General features: G+C 37.3%; 1 protein-coding gene across 1 annotated transcript in view; it reads right to left on the reverse strand.

The window, feature by feature from the left end:
- Positions 1-22605, reverse strand: part of DDX60 (DExD/H-box helicase 60) — a 104867-nt gene that overhangs the window by 18359 nt on the left and 63903 nt on the right. The window contains exons 26-33 of the mRNA XM_015139475.3: positions 21314-21472; positions 17996-18143; positions 16408-16560; positions 13833-13937; positions 12071-12271; positions 3259-3363; positions 2849-2990; positions 1815-1936 (exon numbers count right to left, since the gene is read on the reverse strand). Of these exons, the coding sequence (XP_014994961.2) occupies positions 1815-1936; positions 2849-2990; positions 3259-3363; positions 12071-12271; positions 13833-13937; positions 16408-16560; positions 17996-18143; positions 21314-21472 (1135 nt within the window). The remainder of the gene's footprint in view (positions 1-1814; positions 1937-2848; positions 2991-3258; positions 3364-12070; positions 12272-13832; positions 13938-16407; positions 16561-17995; positions 18144-21313; positions 21473-22605) is intronic.

Consider the following 22605-nt stretch of genomic DNA (forward strand, 5'->3'; position numbering starts at 1 on the left):
ACTTACTGATCATGACTTCTGAAATGCACATTCTGATAGTCAGATACCGTATTTTCAGTTCTAAAATGTCCATTTCATTTTATACATTGTAATTATCTAGTAAAAAATCCATCCTTTCATTAATCGTGTCTCTCCTCCTATTTTCTTGAACATATTAATCACACTTAAAATCCTTATATGTTAATGCTATTGTCTGGATCATTTACGGATCTACAATTATCGACCTCTTTTATTCCTGTTTATTGGTCATATGTTCATGCTTACTGACCTTTTTAGGTTTTGTTTTGGTTTTGGTTTAGCACCAGAAATTGTTTTCAAAGGACTTTACAGGCTTTAGATGTTATCTTTCACCAGGGTGAATGCCCCCATTTTCAAGTTTGGCCAAGAGAGTGAAAGTATGATCACCTCAATTCAAGTACAGACAGTACAGACTGCAGTGGGTATTGTTTTACAGTTTTAGTAAGCCTCATTTATGCTTTGTCTCTCTTTCTAGGTCATGGATTTCTTAAGATTTTGAGAATAAGGATAGTTGGTCTTAGTCTTCTCAAATCTAAAACACTACTAAAGATCCACCTTTTTTCCTGTAGCACTTCCTAACCTGCTGTTTAATTTTCCAGTCCTAGATGGCTTCAAAAATGTCTTGAGGGCGATACAAGCCTACCCATGAAGGCAGACCCAGATCCTTTTCTCTACTGAGTTTTTATTTAATGTCTGGGACTTTAGAAATTATTATCTAATTTTTGGTTTTTTTTGGAGATGGGGTCTCCCTCTGTTTCCCAGGCTGGTCTCAAACTCCTGGGCTCACGCAACCCTCCCACCTCTGCCTCCCAAAGTGCTGGGATTACAGGCTTGAGTCACCATGTTTGGCCTATTTTTTAAAGCTTTTTGGTGTAGCACCCTAACATTTCACGCAGATCTGAATGTTATGCAGTAAAGTTTATTTTTATCATGATCTTTTTTTTCAAAATAGAGATAGTGAATTTTCTACATTAAATATAAATTTATTTAAAGAGAACAATTAAATAATTGTTTCAAAAATGTACAGGTGGTGAAAAGTGTAAAGATGATAGGTCAATGACTAAAATTGTGTTCACTGCTCTAGAGGGCATTCTGTGAGAGCACAGATTTTTAATCCAGCATTGTGCGATTAGAAAATATATACTAATTCTTTTTGTTTGTTCCATAGCAACTTTTCACTAAGGTTATCTAGTATAAACCAGCATATCCCATTTTATTCTAGGGAAGTATAATAGTAATAGTATTTGATGTTGACTTGATGCTAGAGAATCATAACCAAAGAAAATGTTGCATGTTACAAATAAAATTGAAAAAGTGTTTCTCTGTTTTTGATCTCTGTGAGTCAAGTAACGATTTCTTAGATGACTATTCTAATATTTTCTCAGGGAAGACATTATAATTCACAACATGTATGTCCCTTCCATAGTTCTACCTTAAGGTAAAAGCATCCTAAAAGAACAGTATATTCGGTGATATAGCTAGTTGTTTCACTTAAATGTATAATTAGCATATCTTTTCTTTAGTCACCTGATGTTATAATTTGATCCAATCAAATGAAAAACATGAATAAAATGTTGATCCTGTTTTCTTCACAAAGACTTTAACTTTCTGGTAGATTTACAGAGGGAGACATCAATTACAGATTAAATATCACATTGATTACAAAAAGAACAAATTATTCTATAAAACAAATGAATTATCCTTTGAATTAAAATTCTACAGCCACTAAGTCATTTTAGGTAAGATCTATTTAGTGATTTTACATTATTAAATTTTATCAGAATCACACAGTTTACCTTTGATTGATAAAACTCGAAGTGTGTATCTTGGAACTTTGGTGGAAAATATCTTCTTCCAAAGAGATGTGCCAATACTAACATTAGCTTTTCCATAACGTCTTGAGAAAAATGTTTTGAGCCTATACAAAACAAAGTGTCTTCTTGTAAATACGAAAGGGTATAATCCTATTTTTTCATGTTTAAATGGAATGTCATATTACATTTAATTTCATGGAAACTAAAAATCTATGACAAATATAGCAATTGAAGAATTACCATATATCTGCTAATGGTTTTTATCTGTGCCTTCTTTTTCATCCTTGCTACCTATACCCTAATTTAGAGCCTAATCATCCCACACAAATTGCCTTATTTCCTTACCTAGATTTCCTCACTTTAGTCTATCTTCATGATTTTAAGAACACCATACAGATTTAGTGTTTAAATGTAAAAATCAAAGGATTTTAATAAAAAATGTATTAAATAAAATGTATTTAAAAATTTACTCAATATGGATAAAATTGTGGTATTTTTAGGGGAAAATATGATTCTAAATTACACTATTAATATAATGTCAGCTATTTAGGTATACTATACAATAATATTCAAAGAAAATATGATTGGAAGAAAATATTCACAAATATTAATAGTGATTATCTGTGGATAGTGTAACTATGAGTAATTTTTTCTTTTTAACTTAATGCTTTCCTATATCCTTTTCCTATGATGAATATATATTATATTTAATTAGAAGAAAATATTTTCTAAAAATTGTATATTATTTAATATGTTATTAATCCTGGCAGCAAGGAATCACTGAAGTTAATACTTTCGAGGTGTTGACATTGTAAATACATGCCATAAAATATGGCTGACTATCATTTAATATATATTAGTAGGTATTTACTTTATCAACTGAAGAGCTATAAATTATATACATGTTAATTTTATTTTCTTTACTAAAAATATTCCTGAAGTGTTGGTTGTCTACAAATCTGTTGCTATTTTTGGACTCTCTCTCTCTACATATATATATAAAATCTCAAGCTTACCTTTACTGGTTGGCTGACAGAGATCATGGAAAAGGCCATTTACAAGAAAACTGACAAAAACAAGATTAGAAGGTTCATGGTAATGCAAATGTGATACAAGTCCAGCAAACCCCATTGGATTACCTTCTTGATCTAAATAGCCCTAAAGAACAAAAAACAATTTATTAGTTTGACTCAAGTTACCACATAATAAGTAACTTATTAAGTATCAGTTTAAAATAGTATTTAATGCCAATATAAGAAATATTTATAACTATTACTGGGCCCAACTTTTATAATTATACCATTTATAAGTAATGTCAATCATTGGATAGAACCTTCTAAAAGCTACAATTAGTTCAGCATGGTAAGAAATCTAGATAGTAGTAATGCTATTCCCCCTGCCCCAAAAAAAGTGCAGTAATGCATACCTCTTTCACCAAGAACTGCAAAGAAAACAAGAAGTAAAGTTTTAACATGTCCATGACTCTGGGTTGCTTGAAGGACAGCAATGAATGCTTTAGCACTGATAGCACCTTTAAAGAAAAGAGTACTTTTAGACACACAATGTTAAGTGTTACAAAATACATTTGAAAATGATAATAAATGATAGATCAATATCTATTATACCACACAGACATTAGAAATGCATCAGATAAAATTTGATTTCATACTATTTTATAGTGTTACATGGCAACTTCTTTTTTTAACAAAATAGAGCACATAAACTGAATTGTCAGAAATGAAACATATTGCCAAAGAGTCTGATTATGAAAGCCATTTCAGTTCAGGAGCTGATAGCTTTTAAATTGTTCTAGAAGTAAAAAGATATATTATCCCATGTTCTGCAGTATTATTACAAAAAATCATGTAACTAGGTTGATTTCAACCAATGTTATAAAAATATTGCTTGCTCTCCAGCATAAAACTGCATTAAAGTACATATATCTTTCAACTTCCCACTAAAATGTCCATGAAATTCCAAAAAAAAAAGAAATCCCAGTATCGCCAAAATGGAAACTTAGCTGTCTTTAGGCCTGAGGGCTTATAGAACCTAGAAAGAATCTCTACTTACTATAAGGCTAATGGTCTAGGAGGAGGGAGGGAAGGAAAAAAGGAAAAAAGAAAAAAAGGAAGGAGGGAAGGAAGGAAGGAAGGAAGGAAGGAAGGAAGGAAGGAAGGAAGGAAGGAAGGAAGGAAGGAAAGGAAGGAAGGAAGGAAGGAAGGAAAGGAAGGAAGGAAGGAAGGAAGGAAGGAAGGAAGGAAGGAAGGAAGGCAGGCAGGCAGGCAGGCAGAGAGGGAAAGAAGGAGAGAAGGGAAGAGGAAGGGAAGAGAGAGAAAAGGAAGAAGAGAGAAAGGGAGAAAGAGTGGAAGGGTGGAAGAAGGGAGTGCACTTTCCATCTCCTTACTGTGGGATGATACTTTCTGAGGGCACCATATATGGCATATTTGCAACCTCTTCTCTCTCATATGCCACTTTTAGTCAGAGATGGAAAGAGTCAGAAAACAGCATAGTAAGGGATCAGGGTTTCATGGTGGTTCACTATAACCACAGAAGTACAGACCTCATATTAAAGTCATACTAAGATGATAAGAATCCTGATGGCATTGCATACTATAGTTTATTGTGACTAATGTCGTCCAGATAATCAATGTGTAATAAGACTAGCAGAAGTAGAACATGACCTTTCAATTCAGAAAACTACATAGATGAAGATCTGCTAAACACTGATATTTGGGCCAAAAACTATTCATCCAGCTCATATCTGAAAGAGTATTTGATTAGTATGTAGGTGGATAGAGTGAATCCAGAAGAAATTTCATACATCCTATTGCTTGGCAAACCATCAGATTTGGATAGATGTATCCAAAGTGATAAAATAGAAAAACCCACAATAGACCAATTCGTCTTAAGAAAAATTTATCATCTTCTTAAAATTATGGTCATGCTATAAATATTTATTGAATGTCCACATTAGAAAATCAGACAAACAAACATTATTGTCCTTGGAGTGCTTATATTCTAGTGGGAAATATAGATAAAATATATAAAAACATGATAGAGATAGGAAGATAGAAAGACAGATGATAGGTAGATAGATGATTGATAGATGTAGATAGATGGATAGAAAGATAAATGATAGAATGACACATGATAGATAGAAAGTTAGATAGCAGATAGAAGATGGATGATAGATAGATAGATAGATAGATAGATAGATAGATAGATAGATAGATAGATAGATAGATAGATAGATAGATAGAGATAGGTAGGTAGAGGTAGGTAGATGGATAGAAATATAGATGATAAACATAAAGACAGATCAATGTAGATAGATACATAGATAATTTGATACTATATAGGAACTGATGAGAAGTCTATTTAACTGAATAAGGAACACTGCCAATGCAGCAGACAGGGGAAACATTTACAGTTTAGAAGGCATGGTGAGGGTAGGCTTCACTATGTAATGTTACAGTAAAGAATTTAATGTAGTAAGAGAGTGAGGCCATGTATATGTCTCAGGGAAGATCTTAGAAGGAGAAGAAACAGTAAGAGCCATGGTCCTCAGACCGGAATGTGTCTGAGGTGCTCATGAGGCGGGTAGCTGGCCATGTGGGAGAGAAGAAGAAGTGACCTCTGCAAGCTGGTAAGAGATCATATACTATAGGACCTCATAGACTGTGACAAGGACATCTTTTCCTCTAAAGAAAAGATCTGACATATGAAAATTGTTTTCTATATGCAGCAAAAAAAAAAAGTTGTCTTGAAAAATTATTTGTATGCCCTCTCTCACCACTCTTATTGAACATAGTATTGAAAGTTCTGGCCAGGGCAATCAGGCAAGAGAAAGAAATAAACGATATTCAAAGAGGAAGGCAGGAACTCAAATTGTCTTTGTTTGCAGATGACATGATCCTATATCTAGAAAACCCCATCATCTCAACCCAAAAGCTTCTTAAGCTGATAAGCAACTTCAGCAAAATCTCAGCATACAAAATCAATGTGCAAAAATCACAAGCATTTTACTATAAATCAACAACAAACAAGCAGAGAGCCAAATCACAAATGAACTCCCCTTCACAATTGCTACAAACAGAATATAATACCTAGGAATACAGCTAACAAGGGAAGTGAAGGACCTTTTCAAGAACTACAATCCACTTCTCAAGGATATCAGAGAGGACACAAACAAATGAAAAAACATTTCATGCTCATGGATAGAAAGAATCAATATTGTGAAAATGGCCATACTGCCCAGAGTAATTTACAGATTCCATGCTATTCCCATTAAACTACCAGTGACATTCTACACAGAATTAGAAAGAAAACTATTTTAAAATTCATAGTGGAACCAAAAAAGAGCCCATACAGCCAAGACAATCCTAAGCAAAAAGAACAAAGCTGGAGGAATCATGCTACCCAACTTCTATCTTTAATACAAGGCTACAGTAACCAAAACAGCATGGTACTGGTACCAAAACAGACACATAGACCATTGGAACAGAATAGAGAACTCAGAAACAAGACCACACATCTACAACTATCTGATCTTTGGCAAAAACAAGCAATGCGGAAAGGTTTCCTATTTAATAAACGATGATGGAAGACCTGGCTAGCCATATGCAGAAAATTGAACTGGACCCTGTCCTTACACTTTATACAAAAATTAACTCAAGATGGATTAAAGACTTAAAGGTAAACCCCAAAACTATAAAAATTCTAGAAGACAACCTAACTAATACTATTCAGGACACAGGCATGGGCAAATATTTCATGATTGATGTGGTTTGGCTGTGTACCCACCCAAATCTCATCTTGAATTATAACTCCCACAATTCCCACATGTCATGGAAGGAACTCAGTGGGAGGTAATTGAATCATGGGGGCAAATCTTGCCCATGCAGTTCTCATAACAGTGAATAAGTCTCATGAAATCTGATGGTTTTAAAAAGAGGAATTCCCCTACAAAAACTTGCTCTCCCTTTGCCTGCTGCCATCCATTGTAAGACGTGACTTGCTCCTCCTTGCATTCTGACATTTTTATGCGACCTCCTCAGCCATGCGGAACTGTAAGTCCATTAAAACTTTTTTTTTTTTTTTTTTTTTTTTTGCAAATTTCCCACTCTTGAGTATGTCTTTATCAGCAGCATGAAAACAGACTAACATAGTAAATTGGTACCAATAGAGTGGGGCGCTACTGAAAAGATACCTGAAAATGTGAAAGTGACTTTGGAACTGGGTAACAGGCAGAAATTGAAACAATTTGGAGGCCTTAAAAGAAGACAAAAAATGTGGGAACGTTTGGAACTCCCTACAAACTTCTTGAATGGCTTTGAACAAAATGCTGACAATCATATGGACAATGAAATCCAGGCTGAGGTGATCTCAGATGGAGATGAGGAACTTGCTGGGAACTGGAGCAAAGGTGACTTTTGTTATGTTTTAGAAAAAAGACAGGCAGCATTTTGCCTCTGCCTGAGAGATTTATGGAACTTTGAACTTGAGAGAGATGATTTAGGGTATCTTGCAGAAGAAATTTCTAAGCAGCAAGGCATTCAAGAGGTGACATGGGTGCTGTTAAAGGCATTTGGTTTTATAAGGGAAGCAGAACATAAAAGTTCAGAAAATTTGCACCCTGACAATGCAATAGAAATGAAAATCCCATTTTCTGAGGAGAAATTCAAGCCAGCTGCAGAAATTTGCACAGGTAATGGGTAGCCAAACATTAATCACCAAGATAATGGGATGTCTCCAGGGCATGTCAGAGACCTTTGTGGCAGTCCCTTTCATCACAGGCCCAGAGATTTAGGGGAAAAAATGGTTTCCTGGGCCAGGCCCAGGGTTCCTCTGCTGTGTACAGTCTAGGAACCTGGTGCCTTGCATCCCAGCTGCTCCAGCTATGACTAAAAGGGGCTAAGGTATAGCTCAGGGTATTGCTTCAGAGAGCGGAAGCCCCAAGCCTTGGCAGCTTACATATGGTGTTGAGCATGAGAGTGCACAGAAGTCAAGAACTGAGGTATGGGAATCTCTGCCTTGACTTCAGAGGATGTATGGAAATGCCTGGATGTCCAGGCAGAAGTTTGCTGCAGGGATGGGGCCCTCGTGGAGAACCTCTGCTGGGGCAGTGCAAAGGGAAAACATGCGGTTAGAGAACCCACAGAGTCCCTACTGGGGCACCACCTATTGGAGCTGTGACCCCCACCCTCCAGACCCCAGAATGACAGATCCACTGACAGCTTGTGCCATGAGCCGAGAAAAGCCACATTCAATGCCAGTCCATGAAGGCAGCCAGGAGGGGCACTATACCATGCAAAGCCATAGGAGTGAAGCTGTCCAAGGCCATGGGAGCCCACCTCTTGCATCAGTGTGACCTGGATGTGAGACATGGAGTCAAAGGATATCATTTTCGAGCTTTAAGATTTGACTTTCCCATTGGATTTTGGACTTGCTTGGGGCCTGTGGTGCCTTTGATTTGGTCAATTTCTCCCATTTGGAATGGCTGTATGTACCCAGTGCCTGTACCCTTGCTGTATCTAGGAAGTAACTAACTTGCTTTTGATTTTACTGGCTCATAGGTAAAAGGCACTTGCCTTGTCTCAGATGAGACTTTGGACTGTGGAGTTTTTAGTTAATGCTGAAATGAGTTAAGACTCTGGGAGGCTGTTGGAAAGGCATGATTGGTTTTGAAATGTGAGGATATGAGATTTGGGAGAGACCAGGGGTGGATTTGGCTGTGTCCTCACCCAAATCCCATCTTACATTGTAACTCCCACAATTCCCATGTGTCATGACAGGAAACTGGTGAGAGGTAATTAAAACATGGGGGTGGGTCTTTCCCATGCTGTTCTCGTGATAGTGAATAACTATCATGAGATCTGATGCTTTTAAAAAGAGGAGTTCCCTTGCACAAGCTCTCTCTCTCTTTGCCTGCTGCCATCCATTATAAAACATGACTTGCTCCTCCTTGACTTCTGAAATGATTGTGAGGCCTCCCCAACCATGTGGAACTGTAACTCCATTAAACCTCTTTCTTTTGTAAATTGCCCAGTCTTGGGTATGTCTTTATCAGCAGCATGAACATGGAATAATATAATGATGAAAATGCCCAAAGCAATTCCAACAAAAGCAAAAATTGATAAACGGGATCTAATTACACTAAAGAGCTTCTGCACAGCAAAAGAAACAATCATCAGAGAAAACAGCCTACAGAATGGGAGAAAATTATCCATTCAACAAAGGTCTAATATCCAGAGTCTACAAAGAACTGAAACAAATTTATAAGAAAAAAACAAACAACCCCATTAGATAGTGGGCAAAGGACATGAATGGACACTTCTCAAAAAAAGACATACATGCAGCCAACATATGAAAAAAAACTCAACATCACCACTCATTGGAGAAACGCAAATCAAAACCACAATGAGATACCATCTCACACTAATCAGAATGGCAATTATTAAAAAGTCAAGAAACAATAGATGCTGGTGAGGTTGCAGAGAAATGGGAATGCTTTTACACCGTTGCTGGGAGTGTAAATCAGTTCAATTGCACTGTGGAAGACAGTGTGGAGATTCCTCAAAGAACTAGAGGTAGAAATACCATTTGACCCAGCAATTCCATTACTGGGTATATGCCCAAAGGAATATAAATCATTCCATTATAAAGATATATGCACACATATGTTCACTGGAACACTATTCACAATAGCAAAGACATGGAATCACCCCAAATGCCCATCAACAATAGACTGGATAAAGAAACTGGTACATATACACCACAGACTACTACACAGCCATAAAAAGGAATGAGATCATGTACTTTGTTGGGACATGGATGTAGCTGGAAGCCATCATCCTCAGAAAACAAATGCAGAAACAGAAAACCAAACACCACATGTTCTCACTTGTAAGTGGGAGGTGAACTATGAGAACACATGGACCCAGGGAGGGGAACAACACATACCAGAGCCTGTTGGGGCAGGGAGAGGGAGAGCATCAGGAAAAACAGCTAATGCATGCTAGGCTTAACACTTTGGTGATGGGTTGGTAGGTGCAGCAAACCACCATGGCACATGTTTACATAACAAACCTGCACATTCTGCACATGTGACTCAGAACTTAAAATACAATAAAATAAGACAATGGAAAAAAAGGAGAAATTATTTGTCATCCTTAATGGATGCCAAATGATGTGACCTCTTTGAGACAAGGCACTACAGTCTATGGTATAGAGACAATATAAATTGACATTGAAAAATACATGATTATGATATATAAGAGTGATGGATGGAGGAGTAAAGAATTTCAGGGGCCAGGTGCAGTGACTCACACCTGTAATCCCAGTACTTTGGGAGGCTAAGGTGGGTGGATCACAAGGTCAGGAGATCAAGACCATCCCAGCCAACATGGTGAAACCCCATCTCTACTAATATACGAAAAATTAGCTAGGTGTGGTGGTGCACACCTGTAGTCCAAGCTACTCAGGAAGCTGAGGCAAGGGAATTGCTTGAACCCAGGAGGGAGAGGTTGCAGTGAGCTGAGATCGCGCCACTGCACTCCAGCCTGGTGACAGAGCAAGACTTTATCTCAAAAAAAAAAAAAAAGAATTTCAGAAAAACAAAAGTCCAGCAGTAGCAGAATTAAAACCCACATTTGCACTTCAGGCCATCAGTGATATGGAAGATAAGTTTCATGTTTTCTCATAAAGAAAAAAACAGGAATGAAGAACAGAAAAGTGGGTTTCAATTTAAAAATTATAGCTTTTCCTGAAAAAAACCACTGAACAATTAACAGAAGCAAATAACAAAGATACAATTCAAGGATCTCTTCCTCATTTGAAAAATACCTGAGCATTGTATAACAATATGAACATACTTAACACTACTGAACTGTACATTTAAAATGGTTAAAGATGGCAAATTTTATGTGCATTTCACCACAATAAATAAAAACCAGAGCACAAAGATTGAAAGTTCTCATATAATAACTAAAACATCAATTTTTAGAGGATCCATAAATCCAGAAAATCCTAGGAAATAAAACATTTGAAATAGAATAAAGCAAAAGATTCATATAATTGCATATACAGAAAAAAAATATCAAGTTAACTGCAAGAGAACAGAAACTGCCATGGTTCCTCTATGTAAAACATTAAATGCCAGAAGGCAATGGAAACAATCTTAGTTTGATTTGATGAATGAAGACAATAATATTCTATCAATATTATGCCCACTTTTAAGAGTCCCATATGTGAGAAGTTTACACATAGGTCTTCTCAAACATGCAAGGCAAAGAAAATGAACCACACTGATAACCATTTAAAAAAAATAAGAAACCTTATTAGAAGATGCACTCCTCTTTAGAGACAGGTAAAAATGAAGAACTCAAGAATGGGGAAATTTTGGTCTTAAAAATGATGTATGACTGTTCTGTAAGATCAGCCAACTCATCAAAAGAATTCTAGAAGAATCCTAACTTCAGAAAACAGTATCTGATTTACCTGGGCATGCTAATCACTACACAAAAACAGAAAGAACAGGCATCACTAACAATGCCGGATAAAGACGAGAATCAAATTATGTAATCATGAATTTTAAATCCGTCATTGAGAGACTGGCTACAAAATTTTTATCTGGGCAACATACATCAGGAAATGTTTACAACCATATTTTGAAGTTCGGTTACATACAATGTTACCAGTGTTTAAAAATCAAATACACACCCATGCTTAGAAAACTGAAAAAAAAAATGATAATGTGAATGTCTTTGGGAGTGAAACGGGGCACTTTTTTCTTATTTCAACATTCTACATTTCCCAAGTATTCCTAAGTTTGAGTTACTTTTTTATGAAACACTTAAACTTTTTTGTTACAAAATCATAAAAATAAATCTTTCTTTTCTTTCTAAATTGTAGAAAGGAATCTATTAATTGCCTAGAGCTTTTTAAATTCATAGCCAGCACTTAACTACTATAGGACACTGGATTTCACACCTGAAAATAGTAATCCTGAGTGATTTTCAGTGCTCATCAAGCCACAAATTCCATGTGTGATGGTAGAAACAAACCAAACTGTTATTCTCCCTAGCTACCCCCAATTCTATACTATTCAAGACATTGCAAAACATTAAAGGACTAATGAAACTCAAGGGTGATTGCTACAGACTTCTAAAAGAACAGCAGAGGTGACTAGAGCCAGGCCAGTGATGAAGACTGAACTCAGGCAGGGTCCAGCACGGTACCTTTGCCTTGGCATCCTCTGGATCATCTCCCTTGGAAGCCAGCAGCATGAGTCGCAGGACCAGGGTTATGCTGAGAGGGAACTGTCCTCTCAGCTCAGGAACATTGGATTTTATGAGTTTTCCTATTTTGGGGAATGGAATATCAAAGAAATATACATCTCCCATCAGGTCTTGACCTCTTCTTCCAGCACGGCCAGACATCTGAAAAGAGAACAGAATTACAATGTATAACTTCCCTAAATGCTTCTACTGCCATAGTGTAAGAATGAGCCCTTTACTCTGGTTTGGAGTTTGGAAATTGTGCGTATGTCTAACAGTTAAGGAACGGACACTAACATGCAACTACATAGTGCTCAGGAAATTTGCCATGACTGAGATAGATCTAGAAACTGAGACATTTGTCATCATTATGTAAATATTTCAAGCCATTAATTGCAGTAGGCATTTGTATAATATATCCCAAATAAATAATGATCTATTGAAGAAACAAAGAACACCAGCAAAACAGTGATGTCAAAATCACTTACAGCTGAACTCTAATGTACCCATTTTCTCTCCCTGCCCATCTTCCCCATCTCTCATCCCTTTTCTGCCCTCTCTGACGCACAAGTGTGTTGAGTTACAAATCACAAAATAAAATATGTGCACAACCAGAATAAATGCATGAGTGAAATAAAATTCAGAAATGCTGCTTGTGAAAAAGAAAGTTATGAATAAAATCTTTACAGAGGTTACATTAACTCTTACTGATTAAGTGCTTAGACTGTGCTAAGGCACTGGGAATATCTGTGCCCATACTGAAACAACCACAAAGTGGAAGATCCAGAATTCAGACCCTGACATTTCCATTCCCAAGTCCATCATCCCAAATATCAAACACCCTAGCTCCAGAGCCCAAAGTAGAAGATTCCCAAAAATGCATTAGAAAAATTCATTCAGAGTACAGCAGTAGCAATAGAACTAAAAAAGAGGGGTTGGTAACATGCTGGAAATTATATAAGGATGTTATATTGGGTAGGAACAAGGGCTATAAGGAGAACAAAAAGTGTTTAGAGATAAAGGGGGTAAGCACGTTGATAAAAACCTGAATGGGGGTGACATATCTAAATTTGAATCTGCTAGCAGAAATAGTTATCAAATGTTTCTGAGCAGGGAAATCATATGAAGATAAACCATATTACTGCAGGATGTGGTAGAATAAAGAGCATGGAGAATCAGGGAAATTGTACTAATAATACAAGGCTAAGAACGTATGAAGAAAGATGGTGGATACAGAAATTGCAAGGCAAAAATCAAATACTGCTATAGGAAAGTAATGAAGTGGGCTTGGTAATAGATTGAGTGTCAGGAGTAAAGCTGAGGGAAGCATTAAAGATAATTCTAGAGTGCAAAATCTTGTGCACAGCAAATGATTGAGTAAAACTTTATCAAGCACCTTTGATGTCTATTTTCCATGAAAATCACTTATTTACTTCTTGCAAATGCTGTGGGAGAGTAATTATTACCCATATTTTGGAGACAGAAAACGAGAATCGGGCAGTTTAGATATCTCATCCAAGGTCACACATCTGGTTAATCACACAATCCCAAATGCAGGTGCTTTCAACTATACCACAACTAAAACTGAAAGCCAGGCAAGGATGAATGCCCAGTTAGGCTACTGTGAATTGTGGTATGTTTATAAACTAAAGGTTCACTTTTTTTACTATGCTATGGCCATATTTCAGCAATACAATAAGCAAGTTTATGCATTTTGAAATACCTGTCTATAATTCAAGGCATCCAGATAGACTGAGTTTTGAGCAAAAACCACAGATTTACAAGGCATGTTGATACCTAAAGCAAGTGTTCCAGTAGCTGTCACCACCTTGAAACAGAATAAAACAATTACTTCATAAAATAGCATTTTAATAGAATGCAAGTATTTCCTGTCATAAAGTTGCTGAAAAACTCTTTGAGCTTCAATGAAGCCACAATGGGCTATCTCTGTCTCACGTGATTTATCTTCATAGCATTAATGACTACCTCAATAACATTACTTGTTTGTTCACTTGTCTTATACCAGACTCCAAGCAAGATTCATTATTGTATCCGCAGCACCCATAAGAGTACCTGGCAACTGATAGGTGTTCAGTATTTTTTTTTTTTTTTTTTTTTTTTTTTTTGAGACAGAGTTTCACTTTTGTCGCCCAAGCTGGAGTGCGATGGCACGATCTCGGCTCACTGCGACCTCCACCTCCCAGGTTCAGGCGATTCTCCCGCCTCAACCTCCCAAGTAGCTGGGATTACAGGCACCCATCACTATGTTCGGCTAATTTTTGTATTTTTAGTAGAGATCGGGTTTCACCATGTTGGCTAGTTTGGTCTTGAACTCCCGACTTCAGTTGATCCACCCACCTTGGCCTCCCAAAGTGCTGGGATTACAGGCATGAGCCACTACACCTGGCCAGGTAAATATTTTTAAATGAATAACTAGACAGAAAACTTTTTATGATAGGGAAATAATACTTTTACGAATCCACTTCTGGACAATTACCTATTTTGTCTACTAAAATTTGTTGAGATTATGCCTATGGAAATAACACACCTCAGTAATTTTAAAAAGTTGTCTTTTCCCCTCGAATTGTCATAACTGATCAGAAAAGGAGCAGGACAAACTTAAAAGTTTACTTAGATAATACTCTTTGCATATAATGCTGGGTATTTCTAATCATCTTCTCTTTCTTTTTATATTGATAGTCATACATGCTGTGGTTAGTATTAATGTTAGAGTGATCTTCTTTAATTATTCTGTAACTGAAATCTATATATCTGGGAAATGCAACATATCATTTATTACCTGTTGTTCTCAAGTTTTTTTTGATAACAAAAATGTAGAAAATAATAATACATTTAGAAAATAACTAAAATAAATACCTTTTTAAAAAATGTTCTCTAGAGCAAAGCTGTCACTATTTTCATAGTACTTTCGTGGAGTGATCTCATTAACCTATTAGTAATTGAGCAACTACTATTTAACAGGTACTATTTAAACTATTTGATATGCTGATCAAAATAGGTGTGTCTCTCTTCTATCAATTGATAATCATGTAGAAAATATTGTATGTGGTGATTAGCCTTTAAAATAAATACATAATTTGTTATTAGTTAAGAGAAAAGCGTAGCAAAGTTGTTAATGCTACATCTTAGGTTGTTTTTCAGGTAATAGGATTGTTAACTATGATGTCAGATTTTCCTCAACATTTAGTTTAAAAGATGCTACCTAGAGTAGCAGAAACAATCTCAATCTCTTTGTCTTTCTCTCTCTCTCTTTTGTGAATGTCATATATGTCATACAAAATTTAATATGAATAATTTTTAAAATTCAGTCTATTTTTGAATATTACTAAAGATCCAAATTTACAAGCAAACTATATAAAGCTCCTTTGTGAATTTATCCAGAAAATCCCTGTGCATTGTCACAGGACACACTGCACAAAACATAACAAGGGCCCAGTCTGAAAGTTATTTTAGTCTTCCTTTTGTCCATTATCACTGATAGGAGAGAGAACATAGATATACTTTACGGTAGAAATATTTGCCAAAGTATTTGTCTAAGAAATATTTTTATTCTCATGAAAAAGAAATAAACTAGGCCTGGTGGAGTGACTCACACCTATAATCCCAGCACTTTGGGAGGCTGAGGCGGGAGGATCACCTGAGGTCGGGAGTTTGAGACCAGCCTGACTAACATGGAGAAACTCCATCTCTACTAAAAATACAAAATTAGCCGGGCATGGTGGTACATGCCTGTAATCCCAGCTACTCAGGAGGTTCAAAAACAAACAAACAAAAAGAGATAAACTGAGTAGTGCATTTCAATCCCCTCTTCAATTAAATAAGACAGAGGATATGCAGTCTTATCATGACTTTTTTTTTTTTTTTTAAAGACAAAGTCTTGTTCTTGTCCCCCAGGCTGGAGTGTGATGGCATGATCTCGGCTCACTGCAACCTCTGCCTCCCAGGTTCAAGCGACTCTCCTTCCTCAACCTCCTGAGCAGCTGGGATTACAGGCACCTGCCACCACGCCCGGCTAATTTTTGTATTTTTAGTAGAGGCAGGTTTCACCATGTTGGCCAGGCTGGTCTTGAACTTCTGACCTCAGGTGATCTGCCCGCCTTGGCCTCCCAAAGTGCTAGGATTATAGGTATGACCCATTGTGCCCGGCCAACTTATTTGTTTAAAAGACAATTACATGAGAAAAAAAGAAAAATGGTGGTTGTATTCTTCACTTTTCCTGAACCTTCAGCTTGAAACAGTCACAATTTCAATTTTTAGAATAAAGAACATTTACCTACCCTAAGAAATCCTTTCCTAAAGAGGATTTCAACTAATTGTTTTTCTTTGAAACTCATAGCACTGTGATGATATCCAATACCCCTTTCTGCCAAGGCTTTCAATTCTTCACCTTTTCTTTCAAATTTTACTCGACCAAATACCTTCTGCAAAGTCTAAAAGAAGCAAGACATTTAGGGATTATGATTTAATTTTAATTATAATTAAAAATGTCTAAATGAAAATAACATGCATACTATGTAATAATTTGGCTAAATGAGGCAACTATTTGAAATTGACTCTACATGAATACAAAGAACATTTTATGGCAGCAACAGTAACTACAAGAAAAATCTTCCCACTTCTTTGGACAGACTATCTTAAACTGTCTTACTCCACTTCTGGGGCAGAAAATTTTGACAAAGTAGCAGATGAAACACCCAGCAGCGGTGAGTGCATGACTGCTCTTGCCTGAGGGTTATCAGTTGGCTATTGGAGCCTTAGGAGTTTTCCCCAACAGAGAGACTTCTCCAAGAAGGCAGAGTAGGTTCCTTACCCTATGTGGTCCGGGAATGCCTACTTCCCATTGAAACTGAGCACAAATGGCCTTAAAAATACCCAGGTCTTAAAGAAGAAATACAGTTGTGTCCAGAGATAGATGGACAAAGATAAACACCGCTTATCTTTGTGGGACAAAGAGGGACAAAAAAAAAGCTTCCAAAAGCAAAAGGCTGGTTAGTGGTTACTTCAATTATGTATTCACTCATACAACAGAATATCAAGGATTCATTAAAATGATGATCTAAATACATGGTTATAAAAAATAAGACACCATGAAGCTTACAAAAGAAGGGGCACAATAGAATGAATATGTGTGTGTGTATATGTATATGTATATACACACACACAAAATGTATGTAAGTTTGTATGTGTATAGTCACAGGAAAATGAGATAAAAGGTTGGTCTGGAAGGGCAGTGAGTACTTATGAGTGATGACATTGCTTTTATTATTACTAATTTGTACCTTCAAATTTGTTTACCATAAGCATGAGTAATTTGCATTTTAAAAGGTTTCTGCATACCAGTTTTAGATATTCCAATGCCTCTTTGGTGTTTTGGCTATAATGTAAAAAGCCCCTGATTTTGAGAAATTCTGTGAATATTATTTAAAGTGTATTGGACCACATGCACCCAAATTTTCAAATGAAGCATATGAAATTGAAGTCTAGAATTCAGCCTGTGGAAACAATGTAATAGAAAGAAATAATGAAATGGCAGACATTTTCAGAGGTGAACTGTTAACAAGCAAGAAATAATCTACAAATCCTAAGTCTCCTCCACAGGTATCTTCATCTCAGTGTGTGCTACTAGGGAATTTGACCTAGGAGACTCCTCCACAAACCCTGGCTTAGACTATAATGTCCTTTTTTGGATATGCACTGCAAAGCCTTCAAGACTGATATGTAGCTAAAGGAGATTTCTCCTTTGGTAGGGATTGTATTAATTATGTATTATATTATGCATATATCTTATCAAACATTGTCTACAACTAAGAAGCTATGGCTGACAAATGAAATAGTCTGGAGAACGGTAACGTTGTAAGTGCTGACCTCGGAGTCCACTGCTTTTTGATCAGCATATGTGCAGTCCTGTGGGATTTCTAGGTTCTTCTCTAGACACTTCAGCAGATTATCATGTTCAGCCTCATGTATTAGGCTTTGATCCACATTTCTGTTTTTTTTCTGGCTCTTTTCATCTCTGTTCATAAAAATAAAATTTTAATTAATGAAATTGTAAATAATGAAGTAATTAATTGATTTGGCCACCAGAGGATGCCCAAGACTTCCCAAATCAGTCTTCTCACCCAGACTTCCACTGATGTGCATCTTTATTTTTCTTATTTTATTTTATTTTCGAGATAGAGTCTTTCTCTGTCACCCAGGCTGGAGTGTAATGGCGTGATGTTGGCTCACGGCAACCTCCACTTCTTGGGTTCAAGCAATTCTCCTGCCTCAGCCTCCTAAGTAGCTTGGATTACAGGTGTCCACCACTGCACCTGGCTAATTTTTGTATCTTCAGTAGAGACGGGGTTTCACCATGTTGGCCAGGCTGGTCTTGAACTCCTGACCTTGTGGTCCGCCTGCCTCGGCCTCCCAAAAAGTGCTGGGATTACAGGTGTGAGCCACTGTGCCCGGCCTGCTGTGCATCTTTAATAACTCAGTCTTCCTCTAATTTCCTTCCTCTTCAGCCTCTGGATGTTATGATCCACCATGAGAAAACTCTATCACATATTGATATTTTCTGGGATGTTCCCTTTCCTTCTGGCTGTAGTCTTGCCATACCCGGTTCTCCTGAGATAACTCGGTTTCTCCTTGCTAAAGTGATGATCATTTTTTCTTCCTTGGCCTTCATGACCCTAGGCTCGGAGGTAAGGCAGGCGTTCTCCTTGCTCCACATTGCCAATTCTAGTCATTCTCCTTCCCTCCTTGTAGTGGATGCTACAGCTGCTCTGAGTTTGGTTGCTAAGGCTCTCAGCTGCACCATTCCCTGGAGAATTGCTCTAAACTGACAGGGGCCTCTTGGAGATGCCTGGGTGTGACAACCTCTCCTGGGGATGGGAAATAGCCCACACCCAAAGTCTGACTGATACGAAGTATAAAAATCAGCCCTCTTGACTCAAGGTGGGGCAATTCTCTGGTGCCCCAGCATTCCCAGTAGGGTTAGAATCAGGCTATCTTCTAGCAGAAGCCACATTCTTGCTTTTCTTCACCTTCCCTTTCTTGCTTCGTTCATTTTCTTATAGGTCCCTCATGAGCACACACCTTCAATAAATCCCTTCCACAGACATCCTCATCTCAGCGTATGCTACTAGGGAATCTGACCTAGGAGACCCTCCATAAACCCTGGCTTAGTCTATTGTATCATCATACTGTGTTGTCCATCCATCACCCCTCAATGTAACGTGCACCCAAATCAATTACCACTTCTTTGATTTTTAAAATTTTTCTCTTAACTGTGCATGGAAGAAAATTGTAAATATGAGAAGATGTGCTCACTTGTATTTCATCGTTATGTGTTAACTAACGTTACCCTTAACTCAGGGGAGAATGCCTTGACTATAGAAGGGCCTGGCCCTAAAATTTGCAGAGCATGTGGCAAAGCTCCACATATTATTGCCTCACTTTAAGTTTTTAGTCAAAGTAATAAACTGTTAAATGAAATAAATTCTATCCACCTATCTTGACAAATATAGCTCCATAATAACCTGGAATTCAAGGGTGAGAATGAGCTCTGGATGGGCACGTCTCCTTAGCTCCACTGGCCCCTTGCTTCATGGGAATGGATGCAGATGGAAGAGGCCAGAGTGGGACTATCTAAAGGCCCCCTTACCCCCAGTATGGTGATGAATAACACATTAAATCACACTTTATTTTTATAACTTGAATTGTTGGTCACTAATCTAACCTGAAATGTGGCTCCTGGTGCCCTCAGGAAAGGTTGTTGAGGATCAGTTGCTAAGAAGGCTTACACCTCCTATGCTACCCCTGGGTTTTCACCTCCCACACTTCTAAGGAAACAGAAAAATAGGTAGAGGAAATATAAGCAAAAGGTTCAGCAGCAAATTCTAGTTTGCTCTGAAATCTGGAAAACCTAAATCAGAGATGCTCTAAAAGTTGTTTCAACTTGGAGAGAAATATCTTTCATTCATTCAAATATATTCATGGAATAATATTACCTGCCAGGTAATGTGCTAAGCAATGAAGACATAAAAAGAAAAATACATGGTTCCTGTTGTAAAGGAACTTAAAATTTAGGAAAAAGAAATACATACAAACAACAATATATTACAATAATTGATCTACTAGCTATTGAAAGTGTAGAAGAACATAGGAGAGAGGGTAGAAAGTCTAACTGCAGGAATCAGGGAAAGATTTGGAGATGAGACACCAAAAATTATGAGTACAAGCTTTGGGAGCAACCAGGAAGCAGGACACTCAAGGCAAATGGGTCAGTTCATGGAAAGGAAGAGGTAGAAAAGTAAGTCATGTGAGGAGAATCATAAATATTGAGTATTGATAGAGCAGAGTGGGAGGAAGTGAGACTGATAGAGTTAAGGCAAATACCAAAACATTTCGGCATAATGGTCAAGAAGTTCAGACTTCATCAGCTAAGCAAGGGTGAAGGAAGAACATTGAGCATGGGATAATTTAATCAATTCAAATGTGTGCAAGATCGTTTGTTGACTAGATTGGAGAGTGGTGAACCTCAAGGCTCTGAAGTCCAAAAAAAAAAAAAAAAAAAAAGACCTCTGTGATCATCCAGGCAAGATATGAGGAGCTTCTAAGCCAGGAAGTTACTTAAGATGGAGAGGATCATAGAGAGGGGATAAACATTTTGGCCCTAGAGTTGACAGAATTAGACATTGAGAGCAAGGAAGAGAAGTCACATTAGCTAAGTCCTTCCAAGCATGAAATCAGCATTTCCATCCATTCTCAAGTTCTTTTATGATCACTCATAAAACTGTGATGGTATATTAGTGAGACTTCTTTGTCATGACCAAAGACCAACTGTGGAGTCTATATTTAAACCTTCTGAGGACTAAGTGACAGCCAGAGTTCATATATGTGTCAAAGATGTGCTTATTGTGTAGGATGATTACGTCAGGTTATAAAATCTACCTAGGCTGACAGGCTGTGGTTCCACCTCTCCCAAGTCCTAAATGAGACTGATCGATGCAATTAAGGAATGAATGTACAATTATGGTCACTCATCTTTACCCCATTCTCTCACCCAAATGTACTCAATTTAGAAATAAGTCCAAGCAACAACTAGAACTTATTTATAGAACATATTCAATTTATGTTTCCTACTGGGATTTGGGGAGTATTTTAACCCTCTACTTGTCAAATTTTTAGTTAACTACTTACAAGATCTTTTGTTTCTCTATGGATTTTTTAACTTTTCGAAGTTTGTTAGCCATGACATGGGCTTCTTTATCAGCTTTGGGAGGCCTTTTTGTCTCCTGCTTTTTCTTTAGGGACGTGCTCACACTTTTGGCTGCGTCTTCTACAGCTCCTAACTTGAATCTGGAAATAAAAAGAATGTGCGCCTTGAAAATAACATCATAAATACAATCCAAAATCATATTTCCATCTACTGCTATCATCCCCTGTTGGGTTTTTAATACCCACCTTTATAAATGTCATCCAGAATGTGCACATCAGGTGTTCCGAATCAGCCAACTCCTTATTAACCACCTATAGTAAATAGTGTTGCCGGCCCTCCCCTTCTCTCTCCCCCGACCCCAGTCCCCTCACCCACTCCGCCACACAGACATTACCCTGGGACAAAGCAATGAGAACTCGTGGAAATTTTTCCTCTAATAGCAGTCAAATATTCCATAAGCAAGGAACAGAGAACAATGGTTTTTCTCCATTTATCTCCATTTATATACAGAAGACAGATAGCTATCCCCATCACCACCCTTCTCTAAAAATGAGAAAAAAAAGATTAATCAAAAAAAAGTATTCTTTTGGTAGAAGGTGAGAACCTACAATTCTTTCCAAAAGAAAAAACCCTAGCTGTTGCTGGACTTTGCAATGCAGAAATGTCTCTAAGCTCTGGGCTTTATAGTTCTTTAAATGTAAGTACCTAGGAATATAGTGATCCATACTTCCTGGCACCCTGGGGTTTAACCCAGCAACCTGGTCTAGGTTGTACTCAGTAGGCCTTCTCAGATCTGAGCAATTAGCTACAAATTGGTAAAGACATTTATAGACAAATGGCTACAGATCAAATTCTCCTGATACATGAAGAGCAAAATGTTTCTAGAGGAAGTAAAGGCAAACATTTCCTATGTTTATTTCACATGCATTTCCCAGTGTCAGGAAGCTAGGGCTTTTTACAGGAGCACTGAAAAGCCCAGGGAGGTCTTATTTCCCCACTGTTTCTTGGTGGCAAAATGCTGTGGCTGCAAGTAGCCAATAGCTATTGTCACTATACTAACCATAGCTTATAGCTTATTATAGCAAGTCATAGGTCTGGTTTATATAATAAAGCTTTTTAAATCTATGCTGTGAAGCAAAGGGCCTTTCTAAAGTTTTTATAGAGCTAACATCAAAAGGAAATGTGTTTAGCTAGTGAACAGTAAATAAACTGGCACACTGGTGAAGTAAGAATTTTAAAAGTGACAGTCTATGCCACATGACAAGAAATTTCA

The sequence above is a fragment of the Macaca mulatta genome, chromosome 5 (genome assembly GCF_049350105.2).
Source record: "Macaca mulatta isolate MMU2019108-1 chromosome 5, T2T-MMU8v2.0, whole genome shotgun sequence".
Lineage (NCBI taxonomy): Eukaryota > Metazoa > Chordata > Mammalia > Primates > Cercopithecidae > Macaca > Macaca mulatta.